General features: G+C 48.8%; 1 protein-coding gene across 15 annotated transcripts in view; it reads right to left on the bottom strand.

Annotated features, from left to right (window-relative positions):
* Window positions 1-335: 335 nt before the first annotated feature.
* Window positions 336-20,243, bottom strand: part of MTM1 (myotubularin 1) — a 92,426-nt gene continuing 72,518 nt past the window's right edge. For 10 of the 15 annotated variants that reach the window (XM_003135463.7, XM_021080842.2, XM_021080835.2 and 7 more), the window contains 5 exons: window positions 16,546-16,752; window positions 15,154-15,246; window positions 14,565-14,678; window positions 9,659-9,835; window positions 336-2,058 (listed from right to left, as the gene is read on the bottom strand). In XM_003135463.7, coding sequence (XP_003135511.2) covers window positions 1,891-2,058; window positions 9,659-9,835; window positions 14,565-14,678; window positions 15,154-15,246; window positions 16,546-16,752 — 759 coding nt within the window. In that variant the 3' untranslated portion in view covers window positions 336-1,890. The remainder of the gene's footprint in view (window positions 2,059-9,658; window positions 9,836-14,564; window positions 14,679-15,153; window positions 15,247-16,545; window positions 16,753-20,243) is intronic. The other 5 variants (XM_021080840.2, XM_085006765.1, XM_085006761.1 and 2 more) reach the window with 1 other exon arrangement.

Below are 20,243 nucleotides of genomic sequence, written 5' to 3'. Positions count from 1 at the left end.
TCGTGCCTAAAGGGCGTCGGCTGTGGCTCATTTCACCCGTCTCGTATCTTCCTCGCCGTCAAGTGCCGTGCTCCCCAGTGCTCCCCGGCCGACACGTTTGTGGAAGCCACATCCTTACTTCATTAACGACAGCTGGGGCTTCGAAGCCGCATTTTTTGGGCCATGCCCATGGACTGCAGACGTTTCCGGGCCAAGGACTGAATCTACACCACACAGCAGCGATCTGAGCCACAGCTGTGACAAGGCTGGATCCTCAACCACTAGGTCACCAGGGAACTCCAAATCCACATGCACATTCAAGACACGTACAAGTGACAGCCCCAGGAACACAGTGCTACGTTCAGTTAATATATTTATTACAGCAGGTCTTTCTAGTCATTTTTTGCCATGAAACATTTTTCATGAAATTTCACAAAATCCTTTAAGCTATTAGTATTAGCTTTTTTTCTTTTTAGGGAGTGACACTTTTGTTAATTTAGGAAATATTTACAGCGTTTACAAAAAGCCAGAGACTGTCTAATAAATTTTCTTATACATACAAAATTTATACATTTATACTACTGCACTTGAGATGTCTTATTTGGTAGACCATTAAGCTATGACATAAAATAATTTACAAAGATATATTTAATCTCAATTCATTGAAAACAAAACCATATTAGCTATAAATAGTCCTTTACAAATCATTGTAAAACACATTAATGGTTTTAACGCTAGCCTTAACGTTTACAAATATACTTACTGGATCAATTAGTTCAGATATCAAATAGAACTGCATTTGAAATTGCATTTAATACTACAAAACAAAACAAAACAAACCTGAAAAAGCAAACCGCTGGGTACTTCAAGTAAAAATGTGTAGAACCAGTTTTTCGCACGCCTGGGGGGGGGGGTATCCAACACCATTGAAACTGAAATTCATAAACACAATACTTTCATGAATACGCTCCACGAATGTACATCTGAGGCTTTTATTTCAAAGGATGGTGTTCGTACATCCAGGATGGCAGCCCTCCCCTTTGGCAGATAAGCTGGTTTTGCGTTGAGCAACATTTGCGAAAACATTCACCTAAGCAGCGCGATGCAGCTCACATCTTCAAACAGTGCTACGGGGGGGGGGTGGGGTGCTGTCACAGCCTGAAAACGGGGCAGAATGTCAGGCAAGATCATGAAAGAACTTACAAGGCGGAACTGGAGATCTTAAAAAACCAACCAACCAACCAAATCATATATGACTGGGCCCTATCAGGTTTTGTTGTTGGTTTTTTTTTTTTTTTTTTAATATAAAAATATGCTTCTCTTGGAAGTTAGGGGAAAATACTCTGTATTCCAAAATTTCAAAATAATGGAAAACTCATCTACACAGCTATTTCTCCCTAAGTCACCCGTTATGATGGTGTGAAGTTTGGCAATTATTTAAACACCTTGCTGTTGGGTCATGCCTCGGAAGCTGAGCTCAATTTGGTCTTGGCAGAAACACACACCTTTCCCGCTGGGATTCGCCTTGGATGGTCCACAGCAACTCTCATACGCGATCTGCGGAAAATCCGTTTTCATCTGCATATATTTTTCCCCTTTAGTTAAAAACGTTGTTCCAATTAAGCCCACAAAACACATGTTGCCCACATAGTATTTCTGAAGAGGTAAATGAGACTTAAATGTTATCTGTCCAAAGCTGCTTTGGGGAGATGTCGGGAATTTCCAAGACCCCACCTGGGCTCCTTTCTTCCGATGGCCGTGGCGACACTGTCGTTTTCTAGAAGGCACATGTATTCGAGAGGTGAAGATGACGTTAGTTGAGTTCTGCGTGGAGGCAACCGTCTTCACCTACTTCGCACAGAGCCCCGCGGGAAAGCCGGCCGTTCCCTTTCCTCCGCGCCCGGCGCCCTCTCAGAAGTGGGTCTGCACGTGGGACACCATCTGCGAAGGGCTGGACGGGGCGGCCGCGGGCTCGGACAGCTTGGCCGAGTTGGCCAGCTGCAGCTCCTCCAGGCGCTTGATGTACTCGTCGCGCAAGGCCAGGAGCTCCATGTAGCGCTGCTCCACCGGATTCGGCTGCTGGAAAGAGACACAAGCGTGAGCTCCCGCCACCCAGACTCGCCCGTGCCACACGCCTGCTGGGGCCGCCGCCTTCGGGACACTCCCCCTGCTCAGGGGCCGAGGCGCGTCATTTAAAAATACAGAAGGGCCCGGAGGTGAGCACAAACGCCCAGGCACTTGTCACCACGGAAGAACGGACACACGTCTCTGCACACACGCGTCACCATCTTTGGGAAACGCGGCAATCCAGGCGCAGCTCCGTCTCCGGTGTCACCTGTGCCCACGGCCCTCTCTCGCTCCCAGAGGCAGCAACTCTTCTCCGGGTGGCGGGCAGCCCTCCTTCCAGGGCGGGCTCGTGACCCGCCTCCTCCAAGGGACCGTTCCAGAAACCAAACACACTACTATCCTCTCTGTTCTGTGACCACGTCATCGCTGGTGGCATTCTGTATTGATCAGGTGACCTTCTGACCTGCCGACATGTTTCGGAAGGAAATCCTAGGGGAGCTGCACTGAATGAATCAACCAGAGCTGAGGCATCCGTCCCCGCGCTTGCGGGGAACCGGGGACGGGTAGTGTCCCCGGCACACGCCATGCTGTCCCGGCTCTGCACACACCTCAGGCACGTGTGTCAATGTTTCTCGAAGGAATCTGGCTTGGAGGCGGGGAGGAACTGCTGGAGAGGACATGTGGTCTCTGCGACTTTACTAGATGCCGCCCCCACGGTCCTCTGACGGGGCGAGGTGACCGTGTGCTGCCACCCGTGGCGTCCAGCAGTTCCTCTAGCTCTACCCCCGCAACAGAACTTGGCAACAGGAGGGCGATGTTTCCCCATTGGATGCGGGTGACACGGAACCTCAGGGGCGCCTCGTTCCACACGCTGCCAGCCGGGCGCGTGCTCGGCTGAGAGCAGTGGCTCGGACACCCGCGGCCTCTCCGTCCGCTCCGTCTCCTGACCTGGCACATGGGAACAAAACAGCCCAGACCACAGGGTTGTTTGTTGCGAGAGTGAGGTCAGTCGATGCAGTCTGTTTTGGCACAACACTGACGTCTGACTGACAAATAAGGAGACGGATGGCAGAAGTTACGCTGGAACCAAACGTGATTCTCCCCGGGGGGCTAATTTTTTAACCTTTTATACTGAGATATAGATGACACGCAGTAATGTGCACAAATCTTTAAAAAATATGCAACTCAGGAGTTCCCGTTGTGGCGCAGTGGTTAACAAAGCCGACTAGGAACCATGAGGTTGCGGGTTCGATCCCTGGCCTCGCTCCGTGGGTTAAGGAGCCGGCATGGCTGTGGCTGTAGTGTAGGCCGGTGGCTACAACTCCAATTAGACCCCTAGCCTGGGAACCTCCATATGCTGTGGGAGCAGCCCTAGAAATGGCAAAAAAAAAAAAAAAAAAAAAAAAAAAGGCAACTCAGTGTGATCACCACCCAGGCCAGGACATACAGAAGGGACCTCCGTCGCCAGCATGTCACTAAAGTTCTGTGATCCAGGGCCAGCTTCCAGAAAACATGAGCAATATATGAAGACATGAAGAAAAGAGCCAAAGTCTACAGCTTGGCTCTGACACTGACCGCTCAGGAGACGGTCTGAATCAGAAGCAGAGGCTCCGCAGGACCCGCCTCTCATGAGCATGAGCCCGGGGCTTCAAACTGGGTATTAGTTTCCTGTGGCTACTGTAACAAATTAACCTCAACTTGATGGTTTCAAACTACAGAAATTCGTTTTCTCCTGGTTGGGCAGTCAGAAGCCCTGAATCCAGCTGGCCGCAAGGCTGCACTCCCCCTGCGGGCTCTAAGCGAGGAGGCTGCCTTGCCTCTTCGTGCTTTGGGGAGCTCTAGGCAGCCTTGGCTTGTGGCCCCATCACTGCAGCCACTGTGTTTTCACATGGTCTCATCTGGTCTTATGCGTCTGTCTCTCAAATCTGCCTCTCTTGTCTCTTATAAGGACACCTGTCACTGGATTGGGGCCCAACTCAATCCAGGAGGATCTCATCTGGAATCCTGAACTTAATTACATCTGTAAAGGCCCCTTTTCCAAGGGCACGTGTCCTTTGGGGGCCACCATTCAACCTGCGGCGAACGGCCCAGGCCCGAGTGTCGCCCTCACCAGCGCTGTGGTTACAAAGGTGCGGGGCTCAGAGCGGTCTCCTCCTGCCTCCCGACCCCGCCCTCCCTGTAGGCCCTGTCCTTTTCACTGCAGGACTTTACAGACGGCGAGGTTCCCTCCGCAGTGCATGTCGCCATTGGAACGGAATGCTTGGTAGAGCACCTGACACCGAGTAAGGGCGATGCGCTGCTCGGTAACATCCTTTGCCCATTTTTCTATGTATTCCACTGCGGGCTGGTCACTTCTAGGCGCTCAGGGTCCAGCAGGGAACAAAGGAGGCCCCCGTCCCCACTTTCACGGCACTTAGCTTCCCAAAGCGGGAGACAAACGACAGAGCCGCCCATGCTGTGAGCGATGCGGGTGCGGGAGGGGCCGAGTATTAGGGGAAAGCAGAGCACGGGGAGGGGCCGGGGACGCCGGGGTGCACCGCATTCAACACGGGACCCTTGGGGGAAGGCTGGAGGGGGGCGGGGAGGCAACCAAGCAGATAACCGAGTGTCTTCCGTGTGGCCGAAGCAGGGTGTGTGGGCAAGAGCTGCTGGTGAGGCGGCCAGGAGGTCAGGCGCAGGGCAGGGGCCACAGGGGGCCTCAGAGGCTACTGTACGGCCTTGAGCTTGGACCCTGTGGGAAGTGAACGGCTACCCGGACAGTGCTGAGTAGAGGATGCTGGGCTCGGGGGTACATTTTGGCTGCCGTGTGGAGAACAGACTGGAAGGAAGCAAGCTTAGGTCGGGGGTCCAGCTAGAAGGCTCGGCCCACGGCAGGCGGTCTGGTCCGTGTCAGGAAAGCGGCAGGGGCCTGGGGACATGTGCTCAGAGGTGGGCCTGGTGTCTGAAGGCCGAGCCCAGGAGGCTCTTCCGACAGCCTCGGATGAGGGAGGAGAGAAGGGAGGCAAGGAAAATGGAAGCCCACCTGCAGTGACAAGAGCGGGTCAGCGGTTCTCTGGGGACGGGCGGGGACGGGATGCTCACTGTGAACCCTCCAGATTCTGACATGTCAATTACGCCTCCATAAAGCTGGTTTTTTTTTTTTTTTTTTTTTTTTTTGGTCTTTTTGCCATTTCTTGGGCCGCTCCCGCGGCATATAGAGGTTCCCAGTCTAGGGGTCTAATGGGAGCTGTAGCCCCATTAGCAACTCGGGATCCGAGCCGCGTCTGCAACCTACACCACAGCTCACGGCAACGCCGGATCGTTAACCCACTGAGCAAGGCCAGGGATCGAACCCGCCACCTCATGGTTCCTCGTCAGATTCGTTAACCACTGCACCACGACGGGAACTCAATAAAGCTGTTTTTTTCCAAAGTGGGAAAAGGAGTTCCCTGGTAGCTCAGCAGGTTGAGGAGCCTGCGTTGTCACTGCCGTGGCTCAAGTCACTGCTGTGGCACAGGTTCAATCCCTAGCCCAGGAACTTCCGCAGTTGTGCCCCCCCAAAAAAAGGGGGGAGAAGGGATGACTTCCAGTTTGCGGGCCAGAGCGTCGAGCACAGAGCTGCCGAGCACCGAGAGGAGGTCGATGGTGGGAGGGGCCCGTGGGGGGAAGAGGAGCTCCCGGGGACACGGTTAAACATGTACCGTCAACGGTCAGCTTGGCACCTCCACGCTCTGGACACCCTCTTCCCAAATGGTCTTGGCTATTTTTAAAACCTCCTGTTTTCAGGACTATCAGAACCAGTTTGTTATTATGCCAGCACATAAAATTAAGATAAGAGAAAGAAAGGAGAGGTAAAACAGTCATTTGTTGCCGATGACAAGGCTACAGAGCTAGAAGACTACTGGAAATAAAAAGATAATTCAGTCTAGTAATGGGTACAAAATATGCAGAAGTCACTGGCCTAGAGACAAACGACACCAACTGAGAAGCTGTACTAGGAGCGTGCGCCTGTGACAGCCCATCACAGCACAGAAGGAGAAAGGAGACTCCGGTCAAGTGACCCCAAGCCCTGCCCCTCGATGTCTCCCTCGCGGACCCCAGTGTGAGGTGAGAGTGAGCCGGCTCAGCAGAGGCAGACAGGCGGCGGGGGATGGGACGGTTTCAGGCTGCAGGCAGGTTTCATATTCGCATTCCTCTCTGCCTTTTCTATCAGAAATGACTTCAGCCCCACCCAGGTCAGCTCATCCGCCCGCATGTTACCCCTGAGCAAACTGGGAACTCCCCGGGGCCACCCTGGCTCAGAAGTTTATGGGACTAAATCATACTTTGACTTGCAGCACAAGCCACTTCCTCATGTTAAATCAAAGCACCAATCTGCTCATTCACAGCTTGTCAAGTGTGAGCACTGGTCCTTCCATCAACGCCGAGGTTTCTGTCGCAGCGAGGGCCCGTGCAGACACGAGCCCTGCCTTCCCCCGGGTGAACGCCTCCCTCTGGGGGGGCCGCATATGTTCTCCCCGCTTTCCTCCCCGCCTGCTCACCACGGCGGCACGTGCCATCGGCACCAGTAACCGCCTGCAGACCAATGGGCCACGCAACTGAATACAATTTCAGTGCCTAAGTATATTCTCTTAGGTTTGTGTTATGTAATCTGCCAAGTCCTTACGTGCCCGGGCCGAATCTATTTCTGTGTAGGGTCCTTCAGGAAATCTGATGCACGGAACTCACACTTCCACTGCCACACTTCTCCTCGGGTATTCAGTACCATCAGCTTGTGTTCCTGGGCGCCCCCCACCAGCCCGGGAGCTCCTGGGGAGCAGAGACCGGCTCTTCTTAATCTCTGGGTCCCCCTGGTGCCTGCTGCATGGGAACGCTCAGTATTTGATGGATGAAAATATCAAGTGCCGAGGGACAGAAAGACACGTGTAGGACCTTTGATGTTCGGAAAAATCTATATAGAAAGGGTAAGTTATTTTCTTGGAGTAAATGTCATAGGTCGTAATACAGACCAATGGCTGTCTCAAAAAAAAAAAAAAAAAAGGCAAAACCCTCAACTAAAGAAATGTGTGTTCCATGGAGTTCCCTGGTGGCTCAGCAGGTTGAGGATCCAGTGTTGTCACTGCTGTGGTGCGAGTTCGATCCCTGGCCCAACTTTAAAATGCCTTGGGCAAGAAAGAAAGAAAAGAAAGAAAAGAAAGAAAAGAAAAGAAAGAAAAGAAAGAAATGTGTGTTCCTGCCTGGCCCACTTCCATTTTGCTGAGCTCCAGGAGAGTACGGGGGAGACATCACGCTAAGTTCTCCACTGATGGCCCTGCAAACTGTCCTCGTCCCCCCTTTGCGTATCACCAATGAACTGCTCTAAATTCCTTGAATTTCAAGAATTTCTCTAAATACAAATAGGTGAAGGGAGGGTACAGAATGTACAGAAACTCTCGGCATTTTCTAATTATAAATGAGCTTTCTTTCTTTTTTTTTTTTTTTAATCTTTTTAGGGCCACACCCGTGGCATATGGAAGTTCCCAGCTAGAGGTTGAATCGGAGCTACAGCTGAGACCTACACCACAGCCATAGCAACACTGGATCTGAGCTGCACCTGTGACCTATGCTGCAGCTTGCAGCAACACTGGATCCTTAACCCACAGAGCGAGGCCAGGGATCGAACCCACATCCTCAGGGAGACAATGTCGGGTTCTTAATCTGCTGAGCCACAATGGGAACTCCCCAATGGGCTTCTTAAAGAGCCACAATAAATACAGAAAAAGCAAATTTATAGGACAGTGCTCACTGAGATAGTATTTTGCAGTTTGAAAAAGAACACGTCCCCTGTAACAGGCCTGGACAAGTTCCCGTTTGCTCTTTCGCTGATATTCCACATGTGGCGGCTACTGCTAAACACATTCCCAAAGTAAACAAGTCCAAGTCCTCAAGCCCTGGAATCTGTCACTTTCCAAGCATGATAAAACTGCGAGAGGCAGCAGAGACCTGGAAGTGAGGGTGCCAGCTGCGAATGGGCACTTCCACAGTGGGAAGAGGGTGCCCGGGCTGGCGCGTGGCCAGCTGCCCGAGTGGAAGGAACGATGGCAAGGCACGCTGGGCACCGGGGCCCGACTATGTGTAGCGGGGTTAACGTGGCCGCTTCCGCCAGACTGGCCTGGGAGGAAGGGCAAAGCTTCGCCAAGAGCGATGGCAAATGCTGAGCATCAGAGCGCTTAGAACACATGGCTCCCCCGAGGTCCTTCCGAGCACATCCGAAGCAGCTGTGCTTTCCTCCTGCTCCTGGATGCAGTGGGGGTGGCAGAATGGAAAGCCTGAGTGTGTCTTTAAGAAAATGTGCAGTCTTCGCAAAGACACGTGGACTCCAGTGTTCATTGCAGCACTATTTGCAATAGCCAAGACCTGGAAACAACCTCAATGTCCATCGACAGAGGAGTGGATCAAGAAGATGTGGTACATATATACACAATGGAATATTACTTGGCCATTAAAAAGAACGAAATACCAGCATTTTTTGCAACATGGATGGACCTAGAAACTATCATGCTAAGTGAAGTCAGCCGTACAATGAGACGCCAACATCCAATGCTTTCACTGACATGTGGAATCTGAAAAAAGGACAGACTGAACTTCTCTGCAGAACAGATGCTGATTCACAGACATTGAAAAACTTACGGTCTCCAGAGGAGACAGTTTGGGGGGTGGGGGATGTGCCTGGGCTGTGGGATGAAAATCCTGTGAAATCAGATTGTGATGATCATTATACAACTACAGATGTGATAAATTCATTTGAGTAATAAAAATTTTTTAAAAATTAAATTAAAAAAAGAAAAAAGAAAATGTGCAGTCTTTCGTTGCAGAAATCACTCTTTCCACTTTTGAGTGATGAATGGCCAACTGACTTTACTACCCTGTGACAGATCAATTATTTTTATTTTAAAAGTAAAAACCTTCAGGAGTTCCCGTCGTGGCACAGTGGTTAACGAATCCGACTAGGAACCATGAGGTTGCAGGTTCGATCCCTGGCCTTGCTCAGTGGGTTAGGGATCCGGCGTTGCCGTGAGCTGTGGTGTAGGTCGCAGACAAGGCTCAGATCCTGCGTTGCTGTGGCTCTGGTGTAGGCCGGCGGCTACAGCTCCGATTCGACCTCTGGCTTGGGAAGCTCCATATGACGCGGGAGCAGCCCTAGAAAAGACAAAAAGACCAAAAAAAAAAAAAAAAAAAAAAAGGTAAAAACCTTCAGTAAAAAGCACTCTGATTGTGGTTGACCTAGTGCATCCACCTGAACCAGAGAATGGAAAATGCTTCTTTTCCTTATAGAAGCACCTAAATTTGTCACCAGAAAGAATGTTTTTATGATGTGTCACAACTTTTCGTGATTAAAGGAAATCCTTGACAACCAAAACTCAGAAATTTTCCAGAGCTTTAAATTAGTTGACATTTTAGTAAAAAAAAAATAAAAAAAAGTATTGTTCATGTTGGCAGAAAAATGTAAGTTCAACACCAATCAAAGTAAACTTTTACTTACAATTGTGTTTAAAGGCAAGTGTTATGTTTTGGTCCGATACTTTCCCATGAGTAGTATTTTTTAAAAACCTACAAAGTAACACGATCTAAGCCCAGAAGTGACGTCCCTTACCTGCTGCTTGATTCTGGGGTTCCATCTAATGTAGTAATTCACCCAAAGCTCCAGGTGGCGCATACTGGCAACTGGATATAAAACTCGATTGATTTCTTTTGTGTAGAAGGGATTTTTGAATTTGTCCTTATTACTGTTTATCAGTGACCATAACGAAACGGTTCTTTCTGTAACTTTCTGCAGGAAAGAGAGAGTGGAAAGCCTAAGTTAAAAACACACCAGCACCCACGCCCCTTTGCAGGCTGTGGCATCAACTTGAATCACGCGTTTACGTCATCCCCATAACAGCTCAAAAAGCCTCCTGTGCCAGGGAGCGCTGGGCACCACTTCCCGATATTTGCATAGATAATGGCCTGGCTTGAGAGCAGGAAGACAGGGGGGCAGGAGGCTGTAACGTCAAATGCAATTCACTGACCTCAGGAGCCAATTCCTGACTAGGGCAACATTTAGGAAGAGACGGGCAGTGTGCACTTTATAATTCAGCGGAAAGAAAAATTATCGTTAAGATCTTGCTGACGTTGTCCATTTTTTGTGTTTGTCAGAACCACAAAACCGGAACCTCTGTCTACTTGAGAGCAGGCATCTAGATAAAAAGCTATTTTAATCAAACATCCGGATGTTTAATATATGGTGCCAATATCCAGATTTTGAAACGCTTGGGCTTCGCATCCCTGTGTCTCTGTCCAGCGTCCACCATCTCATACTGATAGTCACCTTTTCGTTGGTTTTACTTTTTATTTTTAAATTTTTTCTTTTTTTCTTTTTAGGGCTGCATCCACGGCACATGGAGGTTCCCAGGCTAGGGGTCGAATCAGAGCTGTAGCTGCTGGCCTACACCGCAGCCACAGCAATGCCAGATCCAAGCTGCGTCTGCAACCTACACCACAGCTCACGGCAATGCCGGATCCTGAACCCACTGAGCGAGGCCAGGGATCGAACCTGCGTTCTCATGGATGCTAGTCAGATTCGTTTCCACTGAAGCCACGACGGGAACTCCTTTTCATTGTTTCAAAATGACAGACTTTTATCAATTTTGACCATATGCTAGAGGAAAAATCAAAACTTTGGAAATAAAAATACAAGTACTGAAATTACTGAAGGCAAACTCTGCAACTCTTCTGAGCAATGACTTCAATAAGAGAGGACCAGAGCTCCCACCATGGTGCAGTGGCTTAAGAATCTGACTGCAACAACTTGGGTCTCTGTGGATGCACAGGTTCAACCCCTAACCCAGTGCAGTGGGTTAAAGGATCCGCTGTTGGCACCGTTGCAGCGTAGGTCACAGCTGTGGCTTGGCCTCAATCCCTAGTCCGGGAAATTCCACATGTTGCCAGTGACGGCAAAAAATAGAAAGAAAGAGAGAGGGAAGAAGAAAAGAAAGGACCAATAAGCTAAAACTGGAAGCTGAAAAGAACAGCTTGAAATAGGTGAGGGAAGAAATTTCTTTGACATACCTGTTTCACTAACGTGAATGATAACAGCAACATAATTTCGCCCTCCTTGGAGTCCACCTAAAGCTTCATTTGTACCCTTCTGATGCCACAATCTGCAGTGCATTGTGTTTCTTTACGTGCTCGTTTTCTTTAGGTTTTTAAATTCTTAAATGGAAGTATAGCTGATTTTCCATGTTTTATTTCTGGTGCACAGCAAGGGGATTCAGTTATGTGTGTGTGTGTGTGTGTGTGTGTGTGTTCTTTTTCAGATTCTTATTCATTATAGGTTTTCGTTTTTTCAATTTTTTACTATAGTTGCTTTACAACGTTCTGCCAATTTCTGCCGCACAGCAAAGCAGTGTAGGTCATTACGAGACATGGGACACAGTTCCCTGGGCCACACGCTAGGACCTGTTGTTCACCTGCATACTTGCTTTTTATTTTTATACATGAACGTAGTTTTAAAAGTCAAATAGCATGACAAGGTTTCTTATGAAAGAACCAGGTTCTCACGTCTCTCCAGAGAAGCAACTGTGTTTGACTTGGAAAACCGACTTGGTTCCTTGGCACTCACCTCAGCATCCCTGAAAAACACAGGTTTCTTGCCACGTCTTGACTGTACAGTTACAGGCGTGAAGCCCTAACGCGGCCACACCCTCTGTCCTGCCTGCGACTCCCGAGACACGGCGCAGCTGGGATCACCTCCAGGCACGGGGTTCAGATTCCCATGAAAAGCAAGTGCTATTCCCAGGGCACTCGTGCGGTTTCTTTTCCTGCACACTTTCTGGGTTTGCTTTCCTTTAAGGTAACAGCGGTCTACTCGGTTTGCCTTCTCTTCTTGGCAGCTATCGTTCACTCAACGCCAAACTCTTCCTCCGACGCCTTACACTTCGGTCAGGACACGCAGCACATCCGGAGCCCCCAGGGCTTCCTGGGAGGAGCAAGCGCCCTGGACGCCCGGGGCCTCACGCCCAGCTCTCGCCCAGGATCTCTTGGCTGTTTTGCCCCGAAGCTTCCCTCTGGCCTCGCTGTGCGGTCATCTTCCTTGTTGCCCTGGAGCGAACAGGCCCGTAGCTTTCGGGCAAGGGTGTGCAAGGTCCGCCTGTCTCGATGCCGTGGGTGTCTGAGGACGCGTCTGGTGCACCTTCCCATCTGGTGGACGGTTTGGCGCCTGGAGAATTCTAGGCTGACACCACGTGCCTTTACAATTCTGAAGGCAGTGCTCTACTGACGTCTAAGCTTCCAAGGCTGTTGCTGAAGAACTCAGCCGGGCTGACCCCTGGTTCTTTGCAAACGACCCGTTCCTTTTCTCGTTGGAGGCATGAAGGGACTCTCCTTCGTCCTTCGTGCTCGGAAACTTCACGAAGATGTACCTCAGGACAGGTCTAGTCTGTCCACTGTGCCTCGGTGCTCGGCAGGACTTTCGACGTGGAAACTCACACACTTCAATTCTGCGAAAGAGTCTCGCGTTACGCTGGCGATTTCTTGGTCCCCTGTTACGTGGATACGGGACCCCCGGGGATGATCACGGGGTCTTCTCATCTTGTCTCTGTCCTCTGCCATCTCTGCTCCTACTTTCGGGGAGTTTCTGACCGTATCTTCCAACCCTTGACTTTTTAAACTTCTGTTGGTATCACATTTTAATTTCACATTTTCTGATCTCTAAATGTTCTTTCCGAATAATGGCCTGTTGTTGTTCATTCATGGTGCCCGTAGTTCCCTGTCCCTCCTGGGATATGAAATAACAGCCCCGCCTTTGTTGCTCCCTCCGTGCGCGGTACCCCCCCTCCTGGCTTGCTGTCATTCTCTACGTTCGGAGGTCATGGGGCTTGTCAAGCTGCGCTTCACCGTGGGGAACCGTAGGCTGGTCATCTTCAGGTCCTTCTTCTTGGGCCGGTTTCCCCAGAGATGATTCTTTTCTAAAACGGAGGCTGAGTTCACTTATCATTAAAGTCACCATTTTCAAGTCTGCCATTCAGGGGCTTTTAGTACTTTCACGACCCTGTGCAAAAACCTCCTTTCAGTTCCAAGACATTCTCATCAGCCCAAAAGGAAACCCTGAACCCCTTAAGAAGTCACTCCCCACTCTTGCCTCCCTCCAGCCTCTGTCAACCACCACCTTCTTTCTGTCTCCATGGACTTGCTTTTCTAGACATTCGTGTAAATGGACCCCTACAATATGTGACGGTGTCTGGCTGCTTTCACTCGGCATGTTTCTGAGGTTCATCCAGGCTGTGGCGCGGGTCGGAACTGCATTCCTACTGATGGCTGAGTCGGAGTCCAGTGGATGTCACATACACAAGCCAGCCTCACCCCCGATGACACGCCTGGAGAGCTACGCTCACCCTCTCTGGAGTAGAAACCTCGGTCCTCAACTCCAGAGACGGGCGGAGGTGACCTGGGGAGGCTAACTGCCTATTCGGAACAGAACTCAGCTTAGCTTATCCTGTCCCCTTTGCTCCAGACACTGGCACACCTTTGTCCCCGAACCCCTGAGTCACCCAGGGTCCCTGCAATGCAAAGTGAGCTGGGTCTTGGCTTTCCTGCTGCTGGTTGGAGATTCAGTCTTCTTAAATGACTTGTTTCCCACCTACCTACTAGCTTTCCAGCTTTCAAAGTTTGTTGTTGCGTCTCCTTTTTTCTCTCTCCCCCTGTTGTGCATTTATGCCTTTCAAAAAATTCCCCTTACTGATATCTTTTTATGGTGTTTGGAGAGGGTGACTTTGCATACCTTTAAAGTCATTCCTACTCCAAGAGCCAAGACATAGAAACAACCTAAATGTCCACTGACAGACGAATGGATAAAGAAGATGTGGTACATATAGGACATGGAATATTACTCAGCCACGAAGAATGAAATTCTGCTATTTGCAGCAACGTGGATCAACTTGGAAGAGAAGATTACGCTTAGTGAAATAACCCAAAGACAAATACTGTATGTTTTCACTTATATGAGGAATCTATAAAACAAAACAAGTGAACAAATACAACCAAACAGAAACAGACTCAGATATGGAGAACAAACCAGTGGTTACTACTGGGGAGAATGAAGGTGGGAGGGGCAAAAAGGGTACAAGCTATTACGTATAAAGTAAATAAGCTACAAGGATATATTGTACAGCACAGGGAGATACAGCTGTCGTTTTGTAATAATTTTAAATGGAGCAGAGTCTATAAAAAGGTGGAACCACTGTGTTGTATACCTGAAACTTATATAATATTTTAAATCAGCTATACTTCAATAAAAAAAAAGTCATTCCTGCTCCCTGAGGGCAAAGTCAATGTCTTACACCTGCAGTCAACACCACACACTCGACAACCTCCAGTTGAAGTGAAAATGCCCGAGTGTGGAGTAAAAATGAGAAACTCTGCACTTATCACAAATCAAACTATCAAATCATTTTTCTTTCAGGGCAGACTAGATACATTTTGGTGAGCCTTTGACTTAAAAAAAGATAAACACTTCTACTCACCTGTCTCTCTCGAGCCGATTCACAGTTGTATAAGAAAGTACCAAACCGGCAGCTATACAGATGATCCAAAATTGTAATCAAAAAATGTTCATTGAATTCAAAAGCTGTAGGGAACTAGACAGAAATAAACAAGCAGACAATGTATGAAACTCGCAGTTGATCTTGCACAGGAGGCCAGCGGAGGAAAAAGAGGAAAGCGAGCCTGTTTTCTGGGTTCTCCTGCGTGTACAGGACACACGGGATGGGTTGGTGATTTACTGCAGTCTAAGGGGGCAGGCCCTCCTACACACAAACGCCGGCGTCGGATGAATGGACCCGACGACCCGGGTCCTGTCAATTCCCCCGCTCCTCCAGGAGCAGAGAGAGTACAGTTAAATCGTGACTTTTAAAAACTTTATTATGGAAAATCCCAGTCCACATAAATAGTAGTGAGACTAAAAAAAGTGAACCTCAGGTACCTATCACCTGGCTTCAACCATTATCCACACAGGGTCGAACCTCTTGAATCTCTCTCACCGCCCTGTGTTACTTTGAGGCAAATATTTAAGCATTAAGTCAAATGTATTTTCAGGCTGTATATATCCCTTACCTGTTTTGACATCTGCCACACACAGTCGATAAACTGGAGGAAAATAGGAGATCGGTCGGCATCAGCGTGGTTTTTATCCCCGTGGCCTATTCTCTGCAAGGAATTGATGATTTGTTTTAATCTATGGGTACAAAACTGAGACGGCATCCAACTCACAAAATGCGACCACGTAACTGAGCGATGTGTGTTCCACATACCCAGTGAACAGTATTTTTTCTCATGGCCGCGAAGAAAATAAGGCTTCAAAGCAATGGGAATATAGCAGAGAGGTTTCTATAAAATAATCAGTACCAACTGAGAAAGCACCATGAGCCTACGTGGACACCACAACTGGTTTACCTGACTGGGATTCTGCGCAAGCGTGGGAGCTGCAGGTAGACGGGACCAGACTGGCCTGCGGAGGGTGCTACCCGCTGCTAATGGACCAATCCTCAAGTTTCGGGCCTTGAAACCACAGCCAAGAGGGTGTGATTGTTAATAACTAAAAAGTTCTTTTAAAAAAGTTCTCTTGCAGAAGCTCCCATGTGGCGCAGTGGGTTAAGGACCCGGTGTTGCTGCAGCTGTGGCCCAGGCTGAAAGTGCAGTGGTGCAGGTTCCATCCTTGGCCCAGGAACTTCCACATGCTTCAGAGGCGTGGCCACACACACACAAAGCTCTTTTGTAAAAACAAGATGAAAAGCTCACCATTTATTCATTACTAAACAACGACTCTTTTTTTCTTTTTTCTTTCTTTTTTTTTTTTTTTTTGTGGGCCTCGGCAATGAAACCACTGAGTCCTAACCACCAGACCACCAGGGAACTCCTAATTCTTTCTACGTGACAATGTTATTCGCACTGCTTATACAATCTAGATGAAGGCTCCAAGGCTACTCAGCAGTGTTTCTGAAACTGCCCATGGATCTTCTTCGTGAGAACAATCTGGGAAGTTGCCAAAAAGGCTTAGTCAAAGGGTGTCTGGAAACAAGTCCTGGAACTATGATTTTGATAGGTTCTCTTGATTTTCAAAATTTATATCAGAAAAGAGTAAAAGCCTCAATGAAAAGTCTAACATTTCTGTGAAACACTTGGCTCTTATCGCTATAATATTAGTGGGAAAGAAAGGAATGTCTCCCTTCTTTTGCACAATTTCAATGTAAACATTTGCGTGCAGACTCGATTACTTTCCAGTGACGCTGTAAGAAGCAGAGAAGGACAAAAGTGACTCCTAAAAACACGGGCTAAGCCAAGGCGTCACACATTTTCAAACCAGCAGAGTGGTTTTTTATTACGCTCCTCGGATTTTCTTTTTCAAAGGAAATAATTGGTTTAACAACTAGTTTTTTTTGTTTTTTTTTTTTAATCCCAAAGGGTGGTGATTAGACATTTTAAAAACCAGCTCGATTGTTTACTTACAGATGCAAACTTATGTCCAAAACTTATCCATTCCTTCTGGACCAAGATTTCAAAGCCCTCGATGCTGCGGTAGAAGCTGTCCAGCATCAGCATGGCCAGGGACGTCAGCTGGGCGGTCCTGTCCCAGCCGTCGCTGCAGTGCACCACCACCGAGCTCTTCCCCGAGGAGACTCTGTCTGCCACTTGGATGGCGCCCGTCAGAACAAGCTGGCCGAGAAAAGCACGCGCGTCAGCAGGGAGCGGGAAGGTATCGCTTAAATCTGCACGTACAGTTCTTAGCCCTGGAAAAAGTCCTGTTTTAAAACACTACTCATGTCTAGAAGAGAAAGATTTCTGCAAATGGAAGGCCGGGAGCTGCAGGACCTGTTGTTTTTCCTCTACAGAAATAAGTAGGTATCAAAAAAAAAAAAAAAAAAAAAAAACCCAAAAAAACAAGATAGCGCAGAAGCCAGCTGCATTTCAAGCTTCCTTTCACAGGGGTGATAGGACATGGTCACTGGGGCTCCCAGTCCTGTGTCCGAATGCCCCCTTTTCATAAGGATGCCAGCCTCATCGGATGAGGGGCCCACCTGACTCCAGGTCACACTCTAAAGCACCAGAGGTCAGGACATCGACACGTAAACTTTGGGAGGATGCAGTTCAACCCACAAGACTCATCATGCTGGAAAAATCACCGGCCCCAGAGGCCCGGTCTAGATCCTAAAGGCTGGGTATGACGGAAATCACCTTTTGGCCTTTAAAAGGACAAAGCAGGAACTCTCAAGTGGCTCAGAAATAGCAAAATAGGTACCAAGAAATAAAGTGATAGCCTTCTAGCAGAAATTTGAGACTTAGCAGTAACTAAATTTATGTATACTAAGAGCTATTGCTCCGATGTCATTTTTTTCATGCTTTAGGTATTTACAGGGCTATCCTTTACTGAGAGTAGAATTTATCCGTAACTGTGCACTTTGATAAGATTTAACAAATTCATAGTCTTGCAGCTATCATCACAATGCAGCTGTACTATTACCCCAAAGAGCTCCATGTGCTTTCTGAGGTCAATCCCTAGTCCCGCCCCCAGCCCCAGGCAATCACTGATTTGCTTTCTGGTTCTATCGTTCTGCCTTCACTAGAACTGGAATCCTGCATCAGGCGGTCTTTTATGTCCGGATTCTTTCACTCAGCGTCACGTTTTCGAGGTTCATCCATCTTGCAGCCTGTGTCAGGACTTCATTCCTTTTTATGGCCGCTGTATAGACCAAACTGTATTTATCCATTCAACAGCTGACAGACATGTGGGTGTTTCTAGTGTTTGATGACTACGAATAATGCTGCTATGGACTTTCACATGCACATTTTTATAGGGGCGTAAGTTTCCACCTCTCTTGGGCAAATAGGTACCTAGGAGCGAAACGGCTGGATTCTATGGTAAATATACATCTACTTAACTTTTTAAGAAACTGTCAAGCTCTTTGGAAAAGTGGTTGGGGAGTTCCGGTTGTGGCGCAGTGGAAACGAACCTGACTAGTATCCATGAGGATGTGGGCTCGATCCCTGGCCTTGCTCAGTGGGTTGCGGATCCGGCGTTGCCGTGAGCTGTGGTGTAGGTCGGCTCGGTCCCGTGCTGCTGTGGCTGTGGTGTAGGCCGGCAGCTGCAGCTCCAATGTGACCCCTAGCCTGGGAACTTCCATATGCTGTAGGTTCGGCCCTGAAAAAAAAAAGTGGTTGGACCATTCCCATTCCCAGTATCAGTGTATCTGGGTTCCATCTTTTCATGTGTATGCGAATATCATTTTGGAGCTCCCCAAATTCTAACAGCCATGCAACAGACATATATTATGGTCATTTTAACTAATTCAAGAAAAATGAAATATTGATTTCTTTTGACTAATTCAAGAAAAGAGTCTAAGTGAAAGATGTAGTGTATAGAAAATTTTAAAAGAAATGTAATTTAATTTTCTTTTTTGGGGGGGGGGAGGCACCCTGTGGCACATGGATCAGATCCAAGCCCAGTTGTAACCTGTGCTGCAGCTACGGCAACACTGGATCCTTAACCCACTGCGCCAGGCTGGGGGCTGAACTTGCATCCCAGTGCTCCAGAGATGCTACCTATCCTGTTGCACCACGGTGGGAACTCCTTCAGTTCATTACTTTGATACACATGGTAACTAAAGATAAGTGGGCAAAGTAGTGCCAAGGACAGGTTAGGGGACCCGACGGCACTTCAATTATCTGTATAAAAATCTTTGCTTTGAAGATGACTAGAGCAGGTTTATTTCTTCAAGCATTTTAAGGATCCTCGAAATCCTGTTTACAATTTTATTTTGAGGCACTTCTGAAGAAAGGCCTGTTGAGAAGCAATGCTTATATACTAGATCATTTGAGTGCAATTTAATGAAGTTGAGGTTCCAATGCATTTTTACAGAGGGCCACTCGCACTCCAGATACGTCCCTTGTAATAAGACAGAGATGCAATCTTGGCCAATCATCTTTATGACTATTAGACGTCTTTCAGTAAAGTATGAATTCCCACCATCGCTTCTGACAGCAACAGATGTGATCATCTAATGAAAGTAAATGAGATTTTCAAAGTCATAGCCCTGAAAACTCTTAAATAACCAGATGGACTTGGGACCGATGGGAACACATGACAGCCACCACGCAGCAGACTGGGGGCGGGGGCGGGGGTTAAGAGCACGGGCTCACTGGCCAAAGGCCTGGGTTTGAAACCTCATTCCACCGCTTTCGGCGTCTCACCTTGAGTGAGGAGTGAATGGTACCCCCAACAGCACCTTCCTCTTTTCAGACCTGGGTGCTTATCCTCTTTAAAAAAAGTACCCACCTACACTGTATCCTTTAGGCTTCGTTTATAAAAGCCCTCGCAAAGCTCTTCTCAGAAGCCCATGGCCCTCAGCCCTTGGCTGACTCTCTTCCTCCGACTCTCCGCCCCGTCCCTAGACAGCCACCGCGCCATCAGGGACGTCCCTAACGACCGTCTGAAATACCACTGACCCTTGCTTCTCAGATCCTTGCCTGAACCTGCGATGCCCTGCTCCGCGCCCTCGGTTTCTCGCCGATGACCTCCACCTCTCCCCTCCTGTGCTCCCCGGACGCCCTCGCCCGCGGCATCCTCAGCAAAGGCCCGACACCTGATACCCAGGCCTACCTCTTTGCACGAAAAACCACCGGTCAGACACCAACCGGCGGATGGCCTGCCATTACCCTGAAGGCACCGTGTTTCTCTCGGCCAAAGTCCAGGCCAGGCTACCCTTCATCTGTAAATGACGGGTAAATCATTGTCTCGCTGAGCCAGGCTCATCCTCTTGGCACAGTCAAACGTCTCTCTGGCTCCTGTAACCAGCTAATCGGCAAATGCCGCAGGCCCTTCCCAGGAGAACATCGAGGGTCCCTGTTGCGGCGCTGCCCTCCGCCACCCCGCAGGCCATTACCGCCCTGCCTCTGGACTCTGGAAATGGTTCGTCTTCCTCTGACTTCACTTTCTTTCCATCACCATCTATTCTAGAAGCAGCTGCCAGAACACTGTCCTAAAATGCTCCACCGTTCCAAAACCTGTGTGGCTCCCTGCGACCTAACCTGATAGCCAAGGTCGTTGCCCACCTGGCTTCTCCCAGATCAAGCTGCAACTACAGAAATCCTCACTCTTCCTAACCAGGCCTCACCCAGGCTTGTTCCTGGGCTTCTGTCCGGGCTGCCCT

This window comes from Sus scrofa, chromosome X (assembly GCF_054392235.1).
Source record: "Sus scrofa isolate SSC_HxYL_T2T_F1_AM1 chromosome X, Sscrofa_HxYL_maternal_Yorkshire_Landrace_v2.0, whole genome shotgun sequence".
Classification (NCBI taxonomy): domain Eukaryota; kingdom Metazoa; phylum Chordata; class Mammalia; order Artiodactyla; family Suidae; genus Sus; species Sus scrofa.
The sequence above is the reverse complement of the archived record's forward strand: the minus strand, read 5'-3'. Positions and strand labels throughout refer to the sequence as shown.